We start from the raw sequence: 23,880 nt of genomic DNA on the forward strand, positions 1-23,880 counted from the left end.
TTACATTACACCTGTTACGATGTACATTTCTTAAATTGGTTAAAATCAAAGGAAACGAAATCAGATTAAAATACATCGATTGATAATTGACTTGAAATGAACCTGTAACATAAATATTTTCCAGGGTTTAGCTTTCACATGACAGGGCAATCCTATTGTTTGGATGTAAGGTGGTAATGGACCAGTTGTATATGAAACCCAATCAGTAGGAACACTTTTTCTCACAGAAGAAAGGACATTTTGTACCCTGTCAGAGGTTAGTTTGATATACAAGATGGATAATACGCAAATTTTTTACTTCCCACTTATATGTTTCATGCTATTGTTTTTCCTCTGATATATATATACATAATAAAATAATTACAATCATAACATATAAGTTACATACAATTCCGTAACTTTAATTGACCGATGCATTTCAAAAATTATATTTTATTTCCTTATAAAATGCAGAATCTAGGATTGCACGTGCTATCCGTGAAAACATTAAAACAATGCACAGAAAAAACGAATGATAGGCTTGATTTAACTTCTAATATCATGGTTGTAGCATAAAAAGTAATTAAGAATTGAATCCTTCTTTTTGTAATTTTATTGGTATGTAAAAACGATGAACGTGCGCGCATTGTTAATATTAATATGTTTCGGTCAACGCTTTTACGCCCTACTAAAATTCCTAAAAGAAGCATTCAATTCTTAGGTAAAAAAAAAGGCTAAAGAAAGGATATAGCGTGTTGTACATTTGTACATAAGGGAACTATCAAATTAAATACTAGAAAATAGAAAAATTAAATAAATACTTGAAAAAATATACTAAATATATCAAATGACTATAAACCAAACAGTGCGATTATTCAATTTGGGTCTGCACGGAGTCCTAGGCCTGTTGGCCTCATTGAGAAAAAAAATATCATTATGTTTTCTAAATATATTAGTGCTGGATGTGTAAAGTCGAGCGCTTACAATATAAATTCCACCGCTTACAATGTCAAGTCCAGCACTTACGATGTTAAGTCCAGCGCTAGTTAGGTATCATATTTTAATAGAATAATGTAGATATGTACATATATACATGTACTTCTAAGTAGCATAATAAAATCCAGCGCGGAAAATGTTCATGTAAAGTCTAGCGCTTACGATGTCAAGTCCAGTGCTGGTTATTTAAAAATTTGACGCTACGATAATGTAAACATGTATTCTGCAGAGCTAAATATTAAAACTCGAAGGCTGACGATTTCAAAGCCAGCGCTACTAATATAAACATCCGTGCTGAAGATTTAAACTCCAGTACTGAAGATGTTAGTAAAGTCCTAGAGATTTCAAGCAAATTTGCAGTGAGTGTTTCTAAAAGTACATGAATATACATTGTATTTAACAAACCCCTTTTAGTTTCAAACTCTCCAAATTGAAGAAAAACATGCTATTGGTAGATATTCAAAACACCAAATTAGTGCAAAATTCCGGATAATCATTTTTCAAAAGACTCATTGGTTAAAAGAAGACGTGTTGATGAACCGTTCACTACGCGAAACCAATTTTAATTTTTGAAATACGGACGTTTGTAACAAATTTTAATGAATCATTAGATCACAGAATCCATGGAATACGGAACCAATCTCAATAAATTATTCAATTTTAGGCCACCAAGTGCCCTACAGTGGCCATGCCATAAATGTGAACCTTACCATGGCTTTTAGCAGTCACACATTTCCTTCTGTATTTCCTCGTTTAGTTACAGGCTAGTTGTATATAAATGCCCAATTGTAAGAACCTACTAGTATATATTCTACAGATGACTATGAACTAAGTGTTAAGCTTCACTTGCGTTTCTCATCAACACATTTGCTTCGGTAATGTTATAGTTATTTATTGATAAAAAAAATTAAACTACAATTCTTTAGTTTCAGATCATTGGGAAGGAAAGTTGATCACACCTGTTAAAAGATGAACGTCTACATAACAAGTTTAATCGTCCTTTGTAGTAACATATTTGTGTTATCGTCTGCGGCATGTACGTATCTTTTTATATGTAAAAAAAAATGATAATCCGTTTCTGTTTGATGATTAAGAACGATCGTTAGCGAGTCTTACACAAAGAAGTACTTTATTCTTGGTACTCATTAATTGATAAAGTTTCCAAAAATGTGGAAATTATAAACCCTGAACATCATTCCGATATAGGGGCCTCAGTTGACGAGTGATCTAAGTTGTCAAACTACTGGATCACTAGCCTGTCAACACCGAGGTTGTGAGTTCATATCCCGCACGTGTCAGGTGCGCCCGACTCCAATCTTAATTGACTAGGGTTGTCAGGACAGAAGTTTTGAGTAAAAAAGGCAGGATGAGCAACTTGGCAAAAAAAAAAGGCAGGATGACAAATTATGTATAAAAAGTCGGGATAAACTAATAAAAAAAAAAGGGAGGACCGAATAAAGTGAAAAATAAAAAGGCAGGACCGAGATTACAACTAAAAACAAATGCAGGACACAATTTTTCATCCTAGCCCCCCCCCCCCCCCCCCCCCCCCCTTAAAATCAAATGGTAGCTCCCTAAATTCAATTCCTCATCTAAACTTTTTTTTATGGTAAGCTTAAAACTAATTGTCAACCTGAGGCCAAGAATATCTAAATTGCAATAATGTCACATACATATAGACAATTGTTTTTGATAATTATCATCTAAATATAGACGTGGAAAGGTATATGCACATCCCTAAAAGAACAAAGATTATGTAAACAAATGTAGAGCCTTAGATGATGAATGTCATTTCTTTTTTTATTGTGATATAAATATGTCAATACGTTCAGATGTATTTGCTTATCTAAGTGACAATGTGCCATCGATCATATCAACATCTTGATCCTTTAAAAAAATTAATACACATTCTTTGCCCCACCTCTGAATTTGCTTGCAAGTTTGGAGTCTTTATTAAACAGTCTTCAGAACTGAGGTCGACGTACCCATGTCAGACAGGTGCATGATACTCCTGCAGTAAATATCATCTTACATCTGTGTATTTAGTTAAATGTTCATTTGTTTTATTCTTGTATATGTATGCATTTTATTTTTTTATTGCTTGACCTCAATGGGTTTACTTTTGCAATAAAGTAATAGGCCGTCTTAAACTTGCAGTGAGGGGAGAGTTTTTTTTTGAGCTCCGTGACGAAAGCCTCACTGTGACTTTCAGATGAAAAACAACAATTAAAGCGCTGTTCCTTTGCTTTTTGTGTTTTTGCTGTGCATGTACTGATTTTGTTTTATGGATGGATACCCCATATGCTTTTTATCTATTATATATATGAAAACAGTATGTTTAAGTAATGGGTTATCTGAAGTTATCATGTGTTCTGCACATGATTCTTGCTGTGGGTTGTCAATTTGGCTCTGCGGTCTGTTAAGCATACACACTCTAATCTAGTCAGAAAAAAATGTGATGTATATGTTTTTAAGACAGCATCCTGCCCCGCCCTCTCTTCAATAAAGAAAAAAAAAAATACTAGAGGAAAAAAAAAATTCTTCAAATTCCACACAAACAACACAGTGACTATGATAACAATTACAGGAACTCGAATTCGAACCCGTTTGAATTTATGTCCTGATAAAATGTTTTTATATCAGATAGAGAAAATATAAAATAGAACTTTATTTTTCTTATGATTTTTCCAGGGAGGCCGCGAAAATATGGTTATAATCCATGTAACCATTATTCTGGACCTGTTTGTGGTACAAATGGCAAAACATATTACAGTGAATGTCAAGCTGTTAATTCGTTAGTATAATGTAACTTCAGATTATTCAAGTCTTGTTTCGTACCCGTTTATGTAATATAATACTTTATTTGTTATCTTTTAACTTTTAAATTCAAAGTAGGTCCACTTTTCAAATCTGTGGTTTTCTATTGGCTAAAAATTACGTCACGTGGTTTTATAACAAATGTTCATTTCGTATACAGATTAAATCGGATTACATTTTTGAGCACTAATATATATGGTAAACAACAGAGAAATCTGTCGAAATTACTTCAATACTACATACTTTCAGCATTAATCAATATTGTTCTATTTTGATGTTGTATCATTCCATATGTACATTTAATGTTAGTAGTAATTGTCGGTTCTGAAAGTTTTTTGAAACATTAATTGTTAAACTGTACAAAAAGGATCACAAAGGCAGGTCCCAAGAGGTACAAATAAGACAACCTGGTCGAAACGTTCAGTCGATTCTTATGAGTTATTGTTCTTGAAAGACGAATTCACCGTTTTTCATGACAACATGGCTGAAACCTTCAGTCAACTTCTTGTATGAGTTATTGGCCTTGCTGTATGTTCAGTTACTAATAATAAGTCAGTCGCATATCCCGTTTAATAATTAAAAAAAACATGTGTGTTTCGAACGTTGGTTTTATGAATTTACGATCAAATGTTTGAATACAACAAGCTCTAAGACTTTATATTGAATGTGACACTTAAGGCATCATCTGATATCGTCCTGGATGATGTTTAGAGTGAAAGTTTCCTTTTAGACATTCAAAATCCTTCTACCAACCAACTCGAGATAAGCAATTATACAAAATTATTGTATGAAGATCTGGGTAAGACGATGTCGTGCCTTTAATAGCTGACTATACGGTGTGTGTTTTTCTCCCTGTTTCAGGCCGTACAGTCACCTATAACTGCTTATATCTTCGTCATTCAAGCTCTTGTCGATTGTTGTCTCCTTGACAGTCATGCCTCATCTCCTTATTTTTATATATTACTTAAAAAATACAAGAAAGAATAAATGATACATTTACACAGGAATGTAAAAGTAAATTGCGTCAAAAGATGTCCATGTAAGAAGCCCTGCGTATGTAGTAAAGTGTACCGTCCAGTTTGTGGATCAGATGGTAAAACGTATGGCAATGCATGTATGGCAAAGTGTGAGTAAGTACGAACTTTCAAAGGAGTAATTATGATAAGGCCAAATTTATGGCCCCTGGAATTCGAAAATAAAAAAAAAACTATCTACCATAAGACATTTTGTCTATTGAGCATCAGTTAGTCTTACATATTGATATACATGTAAGGGCTTCAATCTTACATTTAGTGCAAAACTAAACAAAAAACTGCCAAAATAGCTTGAGATCTTGTCATTAGTATTAAGATATGATTAACAGCTTCATTCGAAAAAAGATATTTTGCTGCAAAATGTATTTTGCAAAGATGTTTAAGCATGTTTAATATCTTTTCAATAAAGATGTTGCTCATATGTATTTTGACCAAAACTGTGCATGAAATGTCAAATATGTAAACAAAATATAACAAAAATACCGAACTCTAAGGTAAATTCAAAAAGGGGAAAGTCTATAAAAATTGACATAATCGAACGTTCGACTTTATCAACCATTAGAACGAATGTCAATTTCGACGTGTTTAAGATGTCATAGTGACATTACAAGTGACCTTCCTGTACTTAGGTGGCAAGATTATTTTAACCTCTCAATTTATCGAAATAAAATTAACATAATTTTGAAACGCTTGAACAAGTTTATTTTTTTTGCAATTTTAGGGGCCAAATAATGGCTCTTATCGTACTTCCTCCTTCATGGCAATGTTTGTGTGGCAAAATGAAGTAAGTACAAAGGGTAAAACTTATGCCAATTATTGTATGGCAAAGCGCGAGCAAGTACGGACGGATAAAACTTATGGAAATGCTTGTTTGGCAAAGTGCATATAATAATTGAGGGAAAAATCTATTGAAATGCTTGGCAATGCTAATAATTTTTATTAATGCACGTATGGCAAAATGCGAGTAGGTACGAAGAGCACAGTAAATATTTAATCAAAGTACTGAAGTACTAAAAATCGGATTACCGCAAGTTCTTGTGGATGGTCAAAAGCACTTGTCTCAGAAAAAAATCACATCTCTATACCTGAAACTGAAGTTAATATACAGATATATATATTTTTCTGAGACAAGTTCGTGCGTGATGATGAATAAATGACAGGAAATTCAACCTCACCGTAATAACTATTATATTGTAGTGATACAAATCAGTATACACTGGTTTTTGTTATATATTATATTAATATAACAGTTACATGAATATATAATTTTCATCCATTTCTACATCATTCTATTCTACTATTGGACATGAGTAGGCATTCATATTTTCCCTCAAAACCAATATTCCATGCAGAGTTACCGGTCCTTGCGGGGATTGCCGCAAAACGTTCTTGAGATATTCTTCCGCATGCGTTAACACAATTTTTCGGTACGTGTGCATAGATATTATCAATGTTTTTTTACTTATACATATATATCTAACGACAAAACATTTTCATATTATTAATTTATTTTCTAAACAAAAATATTTTTATCAGTATTCTTTGAAGAGATGTATTTATAACAAACGATAAGAAATGTTACTTTTGCACTCCTTAATGTCCGCGTATTTATCATGTGTATAAATCGGTAACAAACCCAAAACGAAAGTTACGAAATGGAAATCTAGGCGATAGCAATACATTGGAATGCCCTCACGGTCATCGCGATGTAAAAAGGAGAAGTTATAACAGGACTAATTTTCCGATCCCTTGAATTAAAAAAATATAATATCTAATAAACCTATCAAATAACAATCTTCAAAAGTTTTGAAGACATAATATTAGTTTATGAAATTTCAAAATTTCATATTTTATATTTTGCACTGATATATTTCTTTTAGGGCTTCAGCGTTTTTTAATTGATTTCATAAAAGACTGCAAAATCTGCCAAAACAGCCTCATTTTGAGATCTTGTCATTACTATTAAATATGAACCAAGTCTTTGCTCCAAAACAGATTTTGCCGAAAGACGTCTGACAGAACATGATTTATTTATTTGTTGTTATTAGATTTGAACTAGCGTGCAGTAACTGCGGATAGTATTAGATCGGTACTTTGTGTCTTTTATCTTGTTCATGTTAGTTGTTTTGTGCTTCGGGCTATGTGATGAGTCAAGTCATTTGCAACTGATTTTTACATTGTGTTCTAGACACTCACACACATGTTTAACTCTTCCAAATTCTACATGTGCCTGCCCCGTGTCAACATCCTGTAATTCACTGGTTGTTGTCTGTCATATTTGATTTTTGTTTATTGTATTGTCATTAATACAGCCGTATTTTTTTTCGTTTAAATTGTTTCACATTTTGGAAGTCGATGCTTTTTATATCTGACTATACAGTATGGGGTTTGCTCATTGTTGAAGGCCGTAAGGTCACCTATAACTGGTTTAATCTACTTCATTTAGACTCTGTTGGATAGTTGACTCATAGGCAATTACACCACATCTCCAGATTTGATGCATTATAAAGCTGTGAATGTGGGTAAAATATCTTTTTGGGTAAAACCATGGTTAATATTTTATTGTACCAAGAACTATGTGTAAGAATACCTGTGTAGGTCAAATACATCAACTTCAACTTTTCTAAACTCAGAAGTGTCAAGATTATTATGCTCTATACATTAATCTGTTTAACCAGCCCATTTTGTTTATCAGATTTAAGAGGTTTGCTTTTTTCATAATTAAGGGACAAAATAATGGATATACTTGTACCTCCTCTTTAGTCATTTTATTACAAATATGTTGTTTTATGTACAGATATTTCAGTTTTACAAAGGAAACTCTACACTAACATTTACGACAAAAGGGACGATTTTTCGTTCCCGATTGTTAATTTTTCCTTTTTTTGTACGGTAATGTTCCTTTGGCACGACCTTACGGTGTTTATATATCACAGCTCATTCGCTATGCCTTTGTCGGTTGTGACATTTTGGATTTCAATGAACGTAATCTATGTATAGCTGGAAAATTATTAAGTCAGGGATTTCGTTACCACAAATTACTTATAATTATATAGCACATCCTTATTATTACGAATATGTTGTTTACCGAACCCGGAAATTTAGATACGATCCGGGTAAAGTCATCGATCCTTTAGATAACTTATTCTATAAGGTTTCCAATTCAACACTGTAATAAGATATTTGAATATTGTTTTTATCGGTATTGATATTGATTTTGTTATCAGTAAATTAATATCAAACTAAATATTATTGTTTATATACATAAGCACATCCATGGCTCTACAATCTGTCGATACCTGCATTTTGGAACTGCACAAGGTCATGTTTTTCTCTGACTGTTGATAACGTCTTTACACTAAAACAATAGGATGTTGGATGTGCACTGATTGATATTTAACTCTTAAACATGTTAGATGCACGATGTTTATTATTTGTTATTGGCTTTGAACTAACTGTCAGTAACCTGCGAGTACTCTCAGATCTGTACTTAGTGTCGTTTTTGTTGTGGGGATGTATAAGTACACCGTCACGTCCGGTCAGTATTTTTGTTAGATGTTTTCCTGATTTGTATCGATCTGATGATTTAAGACCTGTTTCGACTGATTTCAATTGTTTGTTCTTATGTTGTGCTGTTATACCACTGTTCCAGGTTAGAGGGAGGGTTGGCGCCTTCAAACTAGTTTAACTCCGTCACATTTTGTGTGCGCCTGTCAGTGGTTGTCGTTTGTTGCTGTGTATCATACTTGTTTTTCGCTGATTATTTTGTAAATAAATCAGGCTGTTAGTTTTCTCGTTTAAATTGTTTTTTGTTTTGTCATTTGGGTGCCTTTTATATCTGACTATACAGTATGGGATTTGCACATTGTTGAAGACTATACGTGACTTATAACTGTTAACTCCTATGTCAGTTGGTCTCTGGGGGAGTGTTGTCTCATTGGCAATTATACCACATCTTCTTATTTATATACAAAATGGTATCAAGAAAGGTTACAAGTAACATGTTTAAACGGGGTATAAGGGCATACTTTAATGAGAAAGCAACCCAATAATACGATGAAACAAATCATAACCACATCAGAAACTAGTTTTAAAATGAATCTTAATCTTTGTTAAAAGAAGTCTGAGATAACTTGCTTTATTTTTAATTGTTATAAGCTTTGAACTAGCTTTCTATTGGTGTTTATCGTTTATTGACCTTCAGACTTATTTTGGTTTCTCGTCATTGTGTTGTGTTGCTGCTTCTTTGACTTATTCCCCTTTCCTCATTTCATACAATTTTTCGATGCTATGTTATAATAAGGTGGACGCAAAATGTTCAGTTTTACATACACCTAAGCAATCAATTTGATAGACCATGACCAACCTGCATATATAAAAAAGCAAAGAAAGCATTATAATTTAGTTTTATCAATCATCATGTCATACAAAAGAGATGCTATTTAACAACTATACACACGCCTTGCTTTTCTCCCTAAAATAAAAGTAAAATGTTACAGGCGTTGTACATGCAACGAATCTTGCATATTTACTAAAATTATGAAATCTGTTTGAGGAAAGAATGGTAATACCAAAAACGATGACTGCACTACAAATTTTGCAAGTAAGTTGTCAACTGATATACAGAATACCGTTCTAAAACTATAAAAACGTGAACTTAATTAAGAAATAATTAATGGAAGCGAAAGATTTGTTGGACATTTACACATGACCTGGACCGTGATATTCGAATTTTATCCTGAGCGTTAGCGAGGGATAAAATTAACGAATATCACCGCCCAGGCCATGTGTAATTGTCCAACAAATCTATGGCTTCCATGAATTATTTCGATTCTAATAGGACAAATACGGTAATTTAAAAACTGAAGCGAAGGTAAGATTGCTGTGGGTATGGCTGTTCTAATTTACCCCTGTAAGACAAAAGCTACAAATTTCATATAAATCTAAGTCTTGCTTGAACTATTTCTTAAATAACCAGTAGAAAAAATGTGTTCAATCCTTATAATTCTTTACCCAAACATTCTTTTTTCGTTGACTACTATTTACTGTCAAATTCACAGCTGACATGTCGTAACTAAGGAGTGAGCCGCCATGTTGACTTGCTGAAATCCACAAATGTGCAAATAATGCAATAGAATAGAAAATGAAACAAAACCTACCTCAAAACTCCGTTTCAGTACGATATTATCCAAACTTAGGGCGTATACGTAACGGAAAACCTCCAGCTTGAGAGTTTTCATTCATATGACGTCATGTTATGACATGACGTTAATGCGCCAAGATCATTCACGAAATTCCGCGGAATTTTATTTTATTTTGATTTTATACATTTTTTAAGCTTTTGTGAATTAGTTCTATTTATTTTGCATTAGAATAGGAATAACGGTTCTGTAGTTTCTTTTTCAATTTCAATTTAAACACAACGAAATCGACATAGTGTTTGCACATAGTTTACGATACATGTGGATTTACGTGGGAGGTAAATAGTAACAGCCATCAATATATAATCTCTGAGTCTGCGCTAAGTATAGATATATTGAGAATTTTATTACGCTGTTGTTTACAAAGCGAAAGAAGCACGTCATATTAGAATTACTTTTTGATAACCGTAGTATTGTTGACATACACAAGAGAATGAGGAGAATATATCATATTCAATCACTTCTCCACTGATTTCAATTGGTTGTCCTTATGTTGTGATGCTGCACCACTTTCCCAGTTTAGGGATGAATATCGGGCGGTCGAAAACACGTTTAACCCTGACACATTCTGTATGTTCCTGTCCCGAGTCAGGAGTCTGTATTTCAGTCCTATCGTTTGAATTGTTGTTGTTTATCATATTAAGTTTTTGTTTTGTTTTGTACAAAAATCAGGCCGTTGGTTTCCTCGTTTGGATTATATTTAAGCTTTGCTATGTCAGAACCGTTTTATAGCTTGCTATACGGTATGGGTTTTTCTCATTGCTGAATGCCATACGGTGACCTATAATTGCTAGCTTCTATGTCATTTGATCTCAGGTGAATGTTGTCTCATTGCCAATCATACCAAATCTCCTTATTTCATATTAAGCATACATAATGTTAAGTTGATTCAAAACGTTTCTAGACACGGGTGGAGTTTGAGCATTGCGTACTGTTTAGACACCTGTCCGATGTTGATAACCGAATACTGACCTCCAAATATATTTATTTTTTTTTTGTCGTCCTAAGGAAAGTAAAGGTAAAATACAACAAGTGATGTCCATGCAAAAAATCTTGCAATTGTAGAAGAATTAAAATATTAGATTGAGGAGTGGATGGTTAAACCTATCGCAATCCATGCACGACCAAATGCAAGTAAGATGTTTACTGCTTTTCAGGAAAACAATTATACACTTAAATTAAAGTGATGAATAAATAAGTGAAACTAAAAATAACGTACACTTAATCAAACTTTTGATTACCATGTTACTATGGAAATGTATAAGAGACAGAGAACAGTCATATATGATACTGAACAGTAACTGTCATTTGTACATGTAATGATTTCAATGGAGTTGAAGTTTTATAAATAGAGTCATGTCGGTCTGATTGGAAATTTTAACTCCACACTGCATACTCTGATCGAACTAGAAATGATTGTCATACTGGTTGGTTCGGTATTTGATGCACTGTAAAAACTGTTTTGAACCAACACTTGGATGTGTTAGTCTTTACTATATTCCAGAAAATATCTTGTTTAATTGACAGTTCATTACTAAATGTCCAGTTACAAATAATCCTGGATCCGATCATACCTCTTCTTTTATATCTTTATGACAAATATGTTGTTTTATGTGCACAAAAAAATCAAGAAAGCTGATATGTAAGTTTTTTAAATAAAAGTGCGTATGGAGCATACGTTAATGAGAAGGCAACCCAACAACACGGTGAAAAAAAATCTTAAGCACACCAGAAATTAATTTTAAATTGAATCTTAATCTTTGAAAGGTGGAAAATGCATTTAAAATAAATGCCATCTCAAATATGTGGTTATTTCATAAAATCATTCTCCTACGAAATGTATAAAAAGACAATTGATTGTTTTTGCTAAGTATCCAATGGGAAATATATCATGTATATCCAGGATGACTAAAACGAGAACAAACACCATTTTTAACAAAGAAAAAACCCACAATTAACTGAACCGAACAATCGCAAGCGTATTCAAACAAACTTAAGCTTTAACATGTAAACATTAATTCGATTCAAACTTTTCTAGACTCGTGGTACTTGACATATAGTATATACATATGTCTATTGTTGCTTAGAACTTGACATGTAGTATATACATATGTCTATTTTTGATAACCGTATATTAACCTCCGGATGTATTTCGGTTTCTCGTCATTATGTTGAGTTGCTGCTTCTTTGACTGATTCCCCCCTTTATTTTTGCTTGCATACAAATTTGCAATGCTGTTTTATATTGGGCGTACACAAGATGTTCATTATTACACCTAAGCAATCAAACAGAGGGATCATGACCGTCCTGAATATATATTGTTTTTTTTTTTGGCAAAGAAAGCATTATAGTTTAGTTTGATAAATCAACATTTCATAAAATAGAGATGTTTTATTTAAACAAATATCCACACGGTTTGTTTTTCCTCGCGGAATAAAAGTAAATTGCAACAGTCAATGTCCATGTGATAAATCTTATATATGTACTTAAATTTCCTAATAAGTTTGCAGTTTTGATGGTAATACCTATAGCAATGAATGCACAGCTAAATGCAAGTTAGTTGTCAGCTGACATATGGAAAGATATTCTTAACTCAAAATACTGAGGTGATGGAAATACGTGAAATTATAAAAACGTGCATTTAATTTGCATTTTGATAACTGTGGACATACAAAATATAAAGGTAACAGTCATATTTTAGCCCTTTTAAGCTGCTTTCTATAGTTTGTCTTTATGTTGTCCAATTACAACACTATTCCAGGTTAGGGGATGCTTCAGGGCGCAAAACAATGTTCAACCCAGAATCATTCTGTATTCCTGTCCTAAGTCGGGCGCCTTCAATAAAGTGGTTGTTGTTTGTTATATCATATTTGTTTTTCTTTTGTTATTTTGTACGTTAATAATGCCGTTGGGTTCCTTGTTTAAATTGTTTAAACGCTTTGTTGTGTCGGGGCTTTTTATAACTTGCTATGTGGTATGGCCCGTAATTGCTGAATTTTAATGTCATTTGGTATCAGGTGAATGTTGTCTCATTACCAATCATACCAAATCTCCTTTATTCGTATTAAGCATATACTATGAAGTTAATTCAAAACGTTTCTAGGCACGGGTGGATTTTGAGCTTGGCATATTGTTTAAACACCTGGCTAATGTTGATAACCGTATATTGACCTCCAAATGTCTTTAGTTTATTTTTTTTGTCGTCTTAAGGAAAAAAAAGGTTACATGCAACAAGAGGTGTCCATGCAAAAAATCTTGCAAATGTAGAAGAATTAAAAGATTAGTTTGCGGAGCGGATGGTAAAACCTATCGCAATCCATGCTCAGCAAAATGCAAGTAAGATGTCAACTGATATTCAGGAAGCAATTGTGCACTGAAATTAAAGTGATGAATAAATAAGTGAAACTATAGAAATAACGTACACTGAATCAAACTTCTGATTACCATTTTACTATAGAAATATACTTGAGACAGGGAACAGTCATAAATGATACTGAACAGTAACTATTATTTGTACATGTATTAATTTCAATGGCTTTGAAGGATTTATGAATTCAGCCATGTCGGTCTTATTGGGAACTGTACCTCCACACTGCATAGTCTGATCGAAACTAAAAATAATTATCATACTGGTTGGTTCGGTGTTTGATGCGCCGTAAACAACTGTTTCGAACCAACACTTTAATATGTTAGTCTGTGATATATTCCAGAAAATATCTTGTTAAATTGACAGTTCATTACTAAATGTCCAGTTACAAATAATCCTGGATCTGATCATACCTTCTCTTTTATATTTTTATTACAAATATATTGTTTTATGTGTACAAAATGGTATCAAGAAAGCTGACATGTGAGATGTTTAAATAATAGGGTATCTGGAGCATACGTTGATGATAAGGCAACCCCAAAACACGGTTAAAAAAATCATAACCATATCAGAAATTAATTTTGAAAATAATCTTAATCTTTTAAAGGTGGCCAATGCATTTGCAATTAATGTCATCTCAAATATGTGGTTACTTTATACAATCTTTCTCCTAAGAAGTGTCGTATGAAAAGGCGATTGATTGGTTATTAGCCTAATGTCCAATGGGAAATATATCATGTATATCCAGGATAACTAAAACGAGACAAAATACCATTTTTAACAAAGAAAAAGGCACAATTTACAGAACTGAACAATTGCAAGCGTATTCAAACAAACTTAAGCTTTTACATGTAAACATTAATTTGATTCAAACGTTTCTACATGTAATATATACATATGTCTATTGTGATTACCGTATATTAAGCTCCAGATGTATTTTGGTTTTTCGTCATTTTGATGTGTTGCTGCTTCATTGACTGATTCCCCTTATTTGCTTTCATACCATTTTGCGATGCTATTTTATATTGAGGCAGACGCAAGATGTTCAGTATTACAACTAAGCAATCAAACAGAGAGATCATGCCAAACCTGCATCTATATTGATTTATTTTTTGCAAAGAAAGCATTATAGTTTAGTCTGATAAATGAACATGTCATACAATAGAGATGTTGTATTTGAAAAATATACACACGGTTTGATTTTCCTCGAGAAAATAAAAGTAAACTGCGACTGTCAATGTCCATGTGAAAAACTTTATATAGTAATTAAATTTCTTAATCAGTTTGCAGTTTGGATGGCAATACCTATAGCAATGAATGCAAGTTAGTTGTCAACTGATATATGGAAAACTATTCTAAACTCAAAATACTGAAGTGATGGAAATATGTGAAACTATAAAAACTTGCATTTAATTTACTTTTTGATAACTGTACTATTATGGACATGCAAAAGACAGAGATAACAGTCATATTTCAGCCTTTTTCAGCTGATTTTTATAGTTTGTTCTTATATATGTTGTGCTGTTACAACCCTGTTAGGGGATTCTTCGGGATGCATTCTGTATTCCTATCCGGAGTCAGGAGCCTGTAATTATTTGCTTGTCGTTGGTGTATATAATATTTGTTTTTTCGTTTTTTATGTACCTAAATCAGGTCGTTGGTTTCCTCGTTTGAAATGCTTTTACGCTTTGTGTGCTGGGGACTTTTATAGCTTTGGGGCAGGCGCGTAGCTGCCTTTACGCAAAAAATTATTTGCTTGCACATTTTTTTCACCAAAAAAAAAAAAATAATTCTGAAATTGAATTACGGATAGTCTTTAGTCATTATAGATTATCGTGTCGGGCGGTGTTTAAAGCTCAAATCTTTGATGTCGTCTGTAGCAGTGACTAATAAGGAACTATATATCCTTCAATATTCGCAATCTTCTCAATTCTAATTACAATGCCAGTAACTACATCAACTACTGAACGGTCATTTAGTGCATTAAGGCGACCGAAAACTTATCTCCGTTCAACCATGGTACAGGACAGACTATCTTCGTTGGCGCTCATACATGTTCACAAAGAAATGGATATTAAAACCGAGAGAGTTCTGCGATCATTTGCCTTGGCAAAAAATAGATATATGGACTTTCGATATTAACTATAATTTAAGTCTTACATGCAGTATTAACATTTAATAATACAGGCTCAATACAATCACCTTGAAAACATCTTAGATTTATATCCCTTACTTATAAGTCAAGACTTAAAGTGGCCGTTAGATTTTGTATTCCCATTGTCCGTTCGTCCAAAAAGACTATTGATTCACCTGGGGTATCTGTGTCCCAAATGACCTTCTACCGTTGTCGTAGAAACCTCTCCTTTGATTTGAGAATGACCTTCGTGAGACACACTACGGGTGTCTTGCAAGAAGCAGGAACTGCTTACCCTTTTGGCCGGAGCAGCGGAGGTCGCCACATTGTTTTCTGGGTCCGTGTTTTTCATCTGTATTTAGTTTTCAATGTTGAATGTTTTTGTTTCTCCTTTTGTGTCTTATCTGTTCCCAGGTTTGTCAATTGTCCATTGATTAACGCTTCCTGATCTTCCCGTTTTATAATTTTTTTTTTTATATTTGAAAATAACCATGTTAATAATATAAGCAGCAAATTACGGAACTCACTAGACTTTTACTATCGTTTCATGAAAATATGGTATAGTTAGAAACAGATAGGGTATTTTTCATGTTCAAAGCAGTCACTGTAATTACTCATATGCCCGGAGCTTCATGGGGATTCGCTTCCCTGGACCACCGTCTACGGTGCTGCCCTGAATCCCCGACTAGGATGCTATCAAGGACCAGCTGGGGACTTTGAGCGGTCCATAGCCTCCTCCCTTGCCGAATCACTATAAAGTCCACAAGTATTCACAAAATAGGAGTTCGGGCGTGAATGTGATGTGAATTTTATAAGCATGGCATACCGGGAAAATGCCCGAAAAAAGTTATCATTTTCTGCATAAAATGGTCCAAAAAAAATTTTCGCCTCGCTTTGCTCGGCGTTCGTTAGGATTGCACTTTCTTAAAGTCCAGCTACGCCCCTGCTTGCTATCCGGTATGACCTGTACTTGCTAATTTATAAATCATTTTCCTCTTGTCTTTTGAGAAGGTCCCATTGCAAATCATACCAAATCTCCTTATTTATTATTAAGCAAATAGTATGTTAAGTTGATTCAAATCGTTTCAAGACTTGGTCGGATTTTGAGCTTGGAATAGTGTTTAGACACCTGCCTAATGTTGATAACCGTATAATGACCTCCAAATATCTTTAGTTTTTTGTCGTCCTAAGGAAAATAAAGGTAAAATGCAAGAAGAGGTGTCCATGCAAGAAATCTTGTAAATGTAGAAGAATTAAAAGATTAGTTTGCGGAGTGGATGGTAAAACCTATCGCAATTCGTGCAAAGCAAAATGCAAGTAAGATGTCAACTGGTATTCAGAAAAACAATTATACACTTAAATTATAGTGATGATTAAGATAAGTGAAACCATAATCATAACGTACACTTAATCAATGTTTTGATAATCATGTTACTATGGAAATATATTAGAGTCGGGGAACAGTCATATGTGATACTGAATAGTGGCCATTAATGGTATATGTAATGATTCAAATGACGTTGAATGACTTTTACAGTCACGTCGGCCTGATTGGGAACTGTAACTCCACAATGCATAGACTAATCAAAGCCAGAAAAGATTGTCATAACGGTTGGTTTGGTGTTTGATGCTTCTTAAAAAAATTGCTTTTAACCTACACTTAAATATGACAGTCTGTGATTTATTCCCAAAAATATCTTGTATGATTGACTGTTCATTGATAAATGTCCAATCATTTGCCTCTTGTCTTTTGAGAAGGTCCCATTGCAAATCATACCAAATCTCCTTATTTTATTATTAAGCAAATAGTATGTTAAGTTGATTCAAATCGTTTCAAGACTTGGTTGGATTTTGAGCTTGGAATAGTGTTTAGACACCTGCCTAATGTTGATAACCGTATAATGACCTCTAAATATCTTTAGTTTTTTGTCGTCCTAAGGAAAATAAAGGTAAAATGCAAGAAGAGGTGTCCATGCAAGAAATCTTGTAAATGTAGAAGAATTAAAAGATTAGTTTGCGGAGTAGATGGTAAAACCTATCGCAATTCGTGCAAAGCAAAATGCAAGTAAGATGTCAACTGGTATTCAGAAAAACAATTATATACTTAAATTATAGTGATGATTAAGATAGGTGAAACCATAACCATAACGTACACTTAATCAATGTTTTGATAATCATGTTACTATGGAAATATATTAGAGTCGGGGAACAGTCATATGTGATACTGAATAGTGGCCATTATTTGTAAGTGTAATGATTCAAATGACGTTGAATGACTTTTACAGTCACGTCGGCCTAATTGGGAACTGTAACTCCACAATGCATAGACTAATCAAAGCCAGAAAAGATTGTCATAACGGTTGGTTTGGTGTTTGATGCTTCGTAAAAAAATTGCTTTTAACCTACACTTAAATATGACAGTCTGTGATTTATTCCCAAAAGTATCTTGTATGATTGACTGTTCATTGATAAATGTCCAATTACAAATAATCATGGATCGTATCATACCTCCTCTTTTGTAATTTAATTACAAATATATTGTTTTATGTAAACAAAATGGTTCCGAGAAAGCTGATATGTAACATGTGTAAATAACAGAGGATATGGAGTTTACGTCCATAAGAAAGCAACCCAACAACATGATTAAAAAAATCGTAACACCAGAAAGTAATTTTAAAATGAATTTAACTGTTTGGAAAGTGACAATGAATTTACACTAAATGCCATCCTTAATATGCGGTTATTTTATAAAATCAGTGTCCTTTGAAAAGACGTATCAAAAAGACGATTGATTGTTAATTGCTTAATATCCAATGATGAATATTTTATGTATATCCAGGACAACTAAAAGAGACCACAAATTATCTTTAACGTAGAAAGAACACATTTAATATAACCAAACTATCGCAGGCGTATTCAAACAAACTTAAGGATATACACGTAAACATTTATTTGATTCAAACGTTTCTAGACTCGTGTGGATGTAGATCTTGACTAGTAGTATATACATATGTCTATTGTTGATTACGGTATATTAACCTCCAGGTGTATATTTGTTTCTCCTCATTATGCTGTATTGCTACTCCATTGGCTTATTTCCCCTTTTTTGCTTTCATACAAATATGTCATGCTATTTTATATCGAGGGTGACGCAAGCTGTTCAGTATTACACCTAAACAATCAAATAGAAACATCATGACCAACCTGCATTTATATTATTTTATTTTGCTCGGAGAGCATTATGGTTTAGTCAACATAACATTTAAAAAAGATGCTTTTGATGAAACAAGTAAACACACTTTTTGATTTTTCTCGTGAAATACAAGTAAATTGCAAAAGTCATTATCCATGTAAAAAAACCTTACATATGTACTAACGTTTTCAAATCAGTTGCAGTGTGGATGTTAATAATACCGTTAACAATAAATGCATAGCTGAATGCAAGTTAGTTGTCAACTGATATATAGGAAACTATTATAAGCTAAAACTAATGAGATGATTGTAATACGTGAAACTATAAAAACGTGCACTTAATTTACTTTTTGATAACCGCAGTCTTATGAACATACAACAGATAATGATACCAGTTATATTCAAGCCCTTTTCAGCTTATTTTTATAGTTTGCACTTATGCACCCCTGTTCCAGGTCAGGGGATGCTTCGGGACCCCAAACAATGTTTTACCGCGCAGAATTCTGTATTCCTGTCCCAAGTCTGTAATTAAGTGGTTGTCGTTTGTTGGTGTATAAAAAGTAAAATAACAAAAATACCGAACTACAAGGAAAATTCAAAACGGAAAGTCCCTTTTTAAATGGCAAAACAAAAGCTGCAACGATTGCAAATGTAAAACAACAGTCATATTTCTGACTTGGTACAGGTAATAAAATATCATATCTGTTTTCCTTTGTTGTTTTGTACCTGAATTAGGCCGTTTGTTTCCTCGTTTGAATTGTTTAATGCTTTGTTATGTCGGGGCCTTTTATCGCTTGCTATGCGGTATGGGCAATACTTGCTAACTTCTAATGTTATTTGATCTCAGGTGAACGTTATCTCATTGCTAATCATACCAAATCTCCTTATTTCATAATAAGCATATAATGTGTTAAGTTGATTCAAAACATTTCTAGACAAGGGATGATTTGGAGCTTGGCATAATGTTTAGACACCAGTCTAATGTTGATAACCGTATATTGACCTCCAAATGTCATTTGTGTTTTGTCGTCTTAAGGAACATAAAGATAAAATGCTACAAGAGGTGTCCATGCAAAAAATTTTGCAAATGTAGAAGAAAAAAACGTTTAGTTTGAGGTGTGGATGGGAAAACCTACGGCAACTCATGCAAAGCAAAATGCAAGTAAGATGTCAACTGATATTCAGAAAACTATTATGATCTTAATCATTGTTAAATGAGAGTGGTGATTAAAATAAGTAAAACCCTACAAATAACATTCACTTTATACAATTTTTGATATTACTATGGAAATATATAAGAGTCATATGTGATACTGAACAGTGACAATTATTCTTATTTTCAATGACTCCAATAGCGTAGAAGGACTTTGTTGATAAGTATTCCGTATCAACTTCACAAATAATACATGATGGTCTTGAAGTATAGATTCTAGGTACTGACGTTGTTGATCATCTTAATTACGTGTTATAGTGTTCTTTTATTTGTCTTTGTAAATTATAAACCTTTACTGTTTGGTCTTTTTTTTTGGTAATATCTTTTTGGCGTGTCTCGGTACTTATGCATCCCACCAATGTGTTATTGTGCTGTGGTCATTTTTTGTACTCTTCTTTTTCATTTTTGCTTATGTGCTTTGTCTTAATGCCATTTTGTTTTTCTTTGTTGACATATTTGGTTGTTTTTATAGTGGTTAAGATTATAACACAATGTTGACTGCTGTACCCCTATTTTTGACATGTTTGCCTATTATGTCTTTTTTTACACATTGTTGTCAATATAATGGAATTTTATGCGACTATCATACAAGTGAGAGGTTTAGCTAGCTATAAAACCAGGTTTAATTCACCATTTTTTACATAAGGAAATGCCTGCACCAATTCAGGAATATTGTGTCGTTGTTCTCCTCTTATAGTTGATACGTTATTCTCCTCTTATATTTGATGCGTTTCCCTCAGTTTTAGTTTGTAACCCGGATTTGTTTTTATCTCTATCGATTTATGAGTTTCGAACAGCGGTATACTACTGTTGCCTTTATATCTGACAGTTGTTATCCATTCGTTTGATGTGTTTGAGCTTTTGATTTGGCCATTTGGTAAGGGACTTTCCGATTTGAATTTCCTTTGGAGTTCGGTATTTTTATTATTTTACTTGTAGGATTGATTGTTCTTTGCTTAAAGTCAAGTTGCAAATATTTGATGTATATTCTGGACGAGAACAAATTAACAATACATCTCAGTTCTAATAATACGCTCTGCAAAGTACCAAATGAAATATGACCGTGATCAATAATTTAAAATGTAGACTCTCAGCATATTATTACAAGATTATGGTATAGGCTATGATGGATTTATAGCTTGGCATATTGTATAGACACATGTTTATTATTGATAACCGTATAAAGTTAATTAGATGATTTTGTTTTTCTCATTGTTGGGTTGTTGTTAAATTGACTTATTACCCTTTTCTCTTTACAATACATATTTGTGAAACTTTTTTATATCTTTAGGTAAATGCAATGTGTGCAGTATTTTACCCCTAAACAAACACTTAAAATTTTAGGATCATGGCCATGCAACATATAAACTACTGTATTTTTAGCAAAGGACAATGATGTAAATATGTCTACCAATATGCAATTGCTTTGTCTTTTCTCAGGAAAGTAAAAGTAAAATGCAACAGAAAATGCCCATGTGTAAAACCTTGCATTTGTACTAAAATTTTCAAACCAGTTTGCGGAGTGGATGGCAATACCTATAGCAATGAATGCACAGCAAAATGCAAGTAAGTTGTTAACTAATATACGGAATACGAATCTAAATTTACATCAAAAAGGGGATTATAAAAAATGAAACTGTAACAAGTGAACTTAGTTTAATTTTTGAAAACCGAAGTATTGTGGACATATATAAGAAACGGAAAAGAAATATATGATTATATATGTACTAAACAGCGGCCATTTTTTTGTACATGTAATAATTTCTAGTGCATTGCTTAGGAGGACTTATTAATACAGATAAACCGGTATGTTTAAGTATTTTAGCTTCACTATGCAAAGACTGATTGAAACTAGAAATGACTGTCATACTTGAATTCCCAATCTAAACAGTTGATGGAAGGTTTTCACTTTATGTTCTTGTTTATCTTTTCTTTCAGTACTTCATTTTTCTACAATCATATTAAAACATTTAAGGATGTTCGCTACCCTTGTTTTTGACTTTTTGTCAGATATTCGGAATCCTCTAGTTTTAGTGCCAATACAAATTTTGCCGGCTAACCCCTACTTTTCTTTTCAGAATTTTATTACAAATATTTTTAAAAGCCATTTTCAGAAATCTTAGAATATCCTTGTTATTTTTCATAGTTTTTGAAAGAAAAAGTTGTCAATGTTAAATGTATGAAAAATCTAGAGAAAATCATTTCCCGCCAAAATTTGAATTGATTATATTTCAAAAAGAAGGGCACGGACCTTTAATTTTTTTTATTGCTTTTTAAATTCCATTTTTTGTACATGTAATAATTTCTAGTGCATTGCTTAGGAGGACTTATTAATACAGATAAACCGGTATGTTTAAGTATTTTAGCTTCACTATGCAAAGACTGATTGAAACTAAAAATGACTGTCATACTGGTTTTAGTTTTGAGGTTTAATGCGCCGCAATAAACTAGTATAACCCTACACTTCAATATGACAGTCTGCGATATTCCAGAAAGTAGCTTGTATGATTGATTATTCATTGTTGTTTACCTATTGTCCAGCAGCATACATAGAACGAATACAAATAAACAATAAATCTAATAGGTACATATGTAGGTTCTGAAAAGTGAAATGACCAGGACTAAGGGTCGAAGATATGAACCGTCACTAGAAAATGAGGGTATGTTTGATAAGGACCGAACCGTAGCCTTGCAACAAAGCCACATACAAAAAAAAAATCAAAAAGTTGTTGAAACAGTTAATTTTATGTGCAAAGAGCATGGTACCCTCCCTTTAACAGACATCGGGTTTCACATTAACATTACCGTTTCGCCCTGACATGGATGCTTATTTATACATCCTGCACATCAAAACAGACGTCCCTCGCGAGTTTTACTGCCGGATAGGTGATGTTTAGAATCCTAAACCCTGGTCGATCCTTTGTTAACAATTGGTAACTATTTTCATGCCTTACTTACGATAATAGTGGAACAATATATTGTCTGGTCTATGCGCCATTCCGTCTCTTAAACCCTTCCCGTATCAGGTTGATTTTTTTTTGGTTTAGGAAATTCATCATGAGGTGTGGTCCAATTAACTTGAAACAGTACGCATGTCTATTCTGATGCGAACGTTCAAAATTACGATTTTTACCCTGATCACGGTTCAATAAATATGGACATAGAATAGTCAGAGCTGGGCATTGTCGCCAATGGACATTTGTTCTTGTTCGAAATTTTCTTTTAAAGTGAGTGCATTTTATAATGTCCTACGCATAGACAAAATCAAAAAGATGCAAAGGAACAAGAAAAAAAACCAGTCATAAGACAGAAAACACCAATGTCGAAGGAGAAACAAATCGAAAAGGCAATCACGCGTTTACAAAATACGACACATAACACTAATGAATGGGTAACACGAACTACGTATCAACTTTACCCAGGAGAAACACAGATGCTCCGAAAGGCTAGTTCTTGTTTCACTTGTCACAACTCTCGTGCTATTCATGTTATATAGTTCGTGATAAAGTTAAATACTTGTAGAATTAATAAATGAATCTTGTCCTTCTTTGAGATAATACATTGATAAGTTTTGAATAAGTTAAGACAGTTTGAATTAATTAGTTTATGATAACATTGGTTGCAAATTTGATTTGACCCTTACTACCTGAAATCATTTTAGTTTTACAGCATTATAAATTTTGCTTTTCTATGATATGCTTTAAAATAACGTTAAGCTGAATGGTATGCAATCTTTCATCAGAAGGAAGGATCATACATGTAGTTTTTGTTCAACCATTACACGTGTTGCACGAATTGTTCGAAATACTAAGGATTTTCTACCCCTACGAATAGATTACCTTAGCTTTATTTGTAAAAAAAAACCTTTCGGAATTTTGGGTCCTCAATGCTCTTTAACTTCGAACTTTAGAGTGCCTTTTAACTTTTCTGACTCGAGCGTCACTGAT

At 33.1% G+C, this 23,880-nt stretch overlaps 1 protein-coding gene across 3 annotated transcripts in view; it reads left to right on the forward strand.

Moving 5' to 3' along the window:
• The first annotated feature begins 222 nt into the window (after positions 1-222).
• Positions 223-23,880, forward strand: part of LOC127724180 (agrin-like) — a 54,943-nt gene continuing 31,285 nt past the window's right edge. For 2 of the 3 annotated variants that reach the window (XM_052231075.1, XM_052231077.1), the window contains exons 1-5: positions 223-256; positions 1,902-2,011; positions 3,667-3,769; positions 4,797-4,922; positions 21,374-21,499. In XM_052231075.1, the coding sequence (XP_052087035.1) occupies positions 1,945-2,011; positions 3,667-3,769; positions 4,797-4,922; positions 21,374-21,499 (422 nt within the window). In that variant the 5' untranslated portion in view covers positions 223-256; positions 1,902-1,944. The remainder of the gene's footprint in view (positions 257-1,901; positions 2,012-3,666; positions 3,770-4,796; positions 4,923-21,373; positions 21,500-23,880) is intronic. The other variant, XM_052231076.1, reaches the window with a different exon arrangement.

Source organism: Mytilus californianus, unplaced genomic scaffold, assembly GCF_021869535.1.
Source record: "Mytilus californianus isolate M0D057914Y unplaced genomic scaffold, xbMytCali1.0.p SCAF_14, whole genome shotgun sequence".
NCBI classification, from domain to species: Eukaryota; Metazoa; Mollusca; class Bivalvia; order Mytilida; family Mytilidae; genus Mytilus; species Mytilus californianus.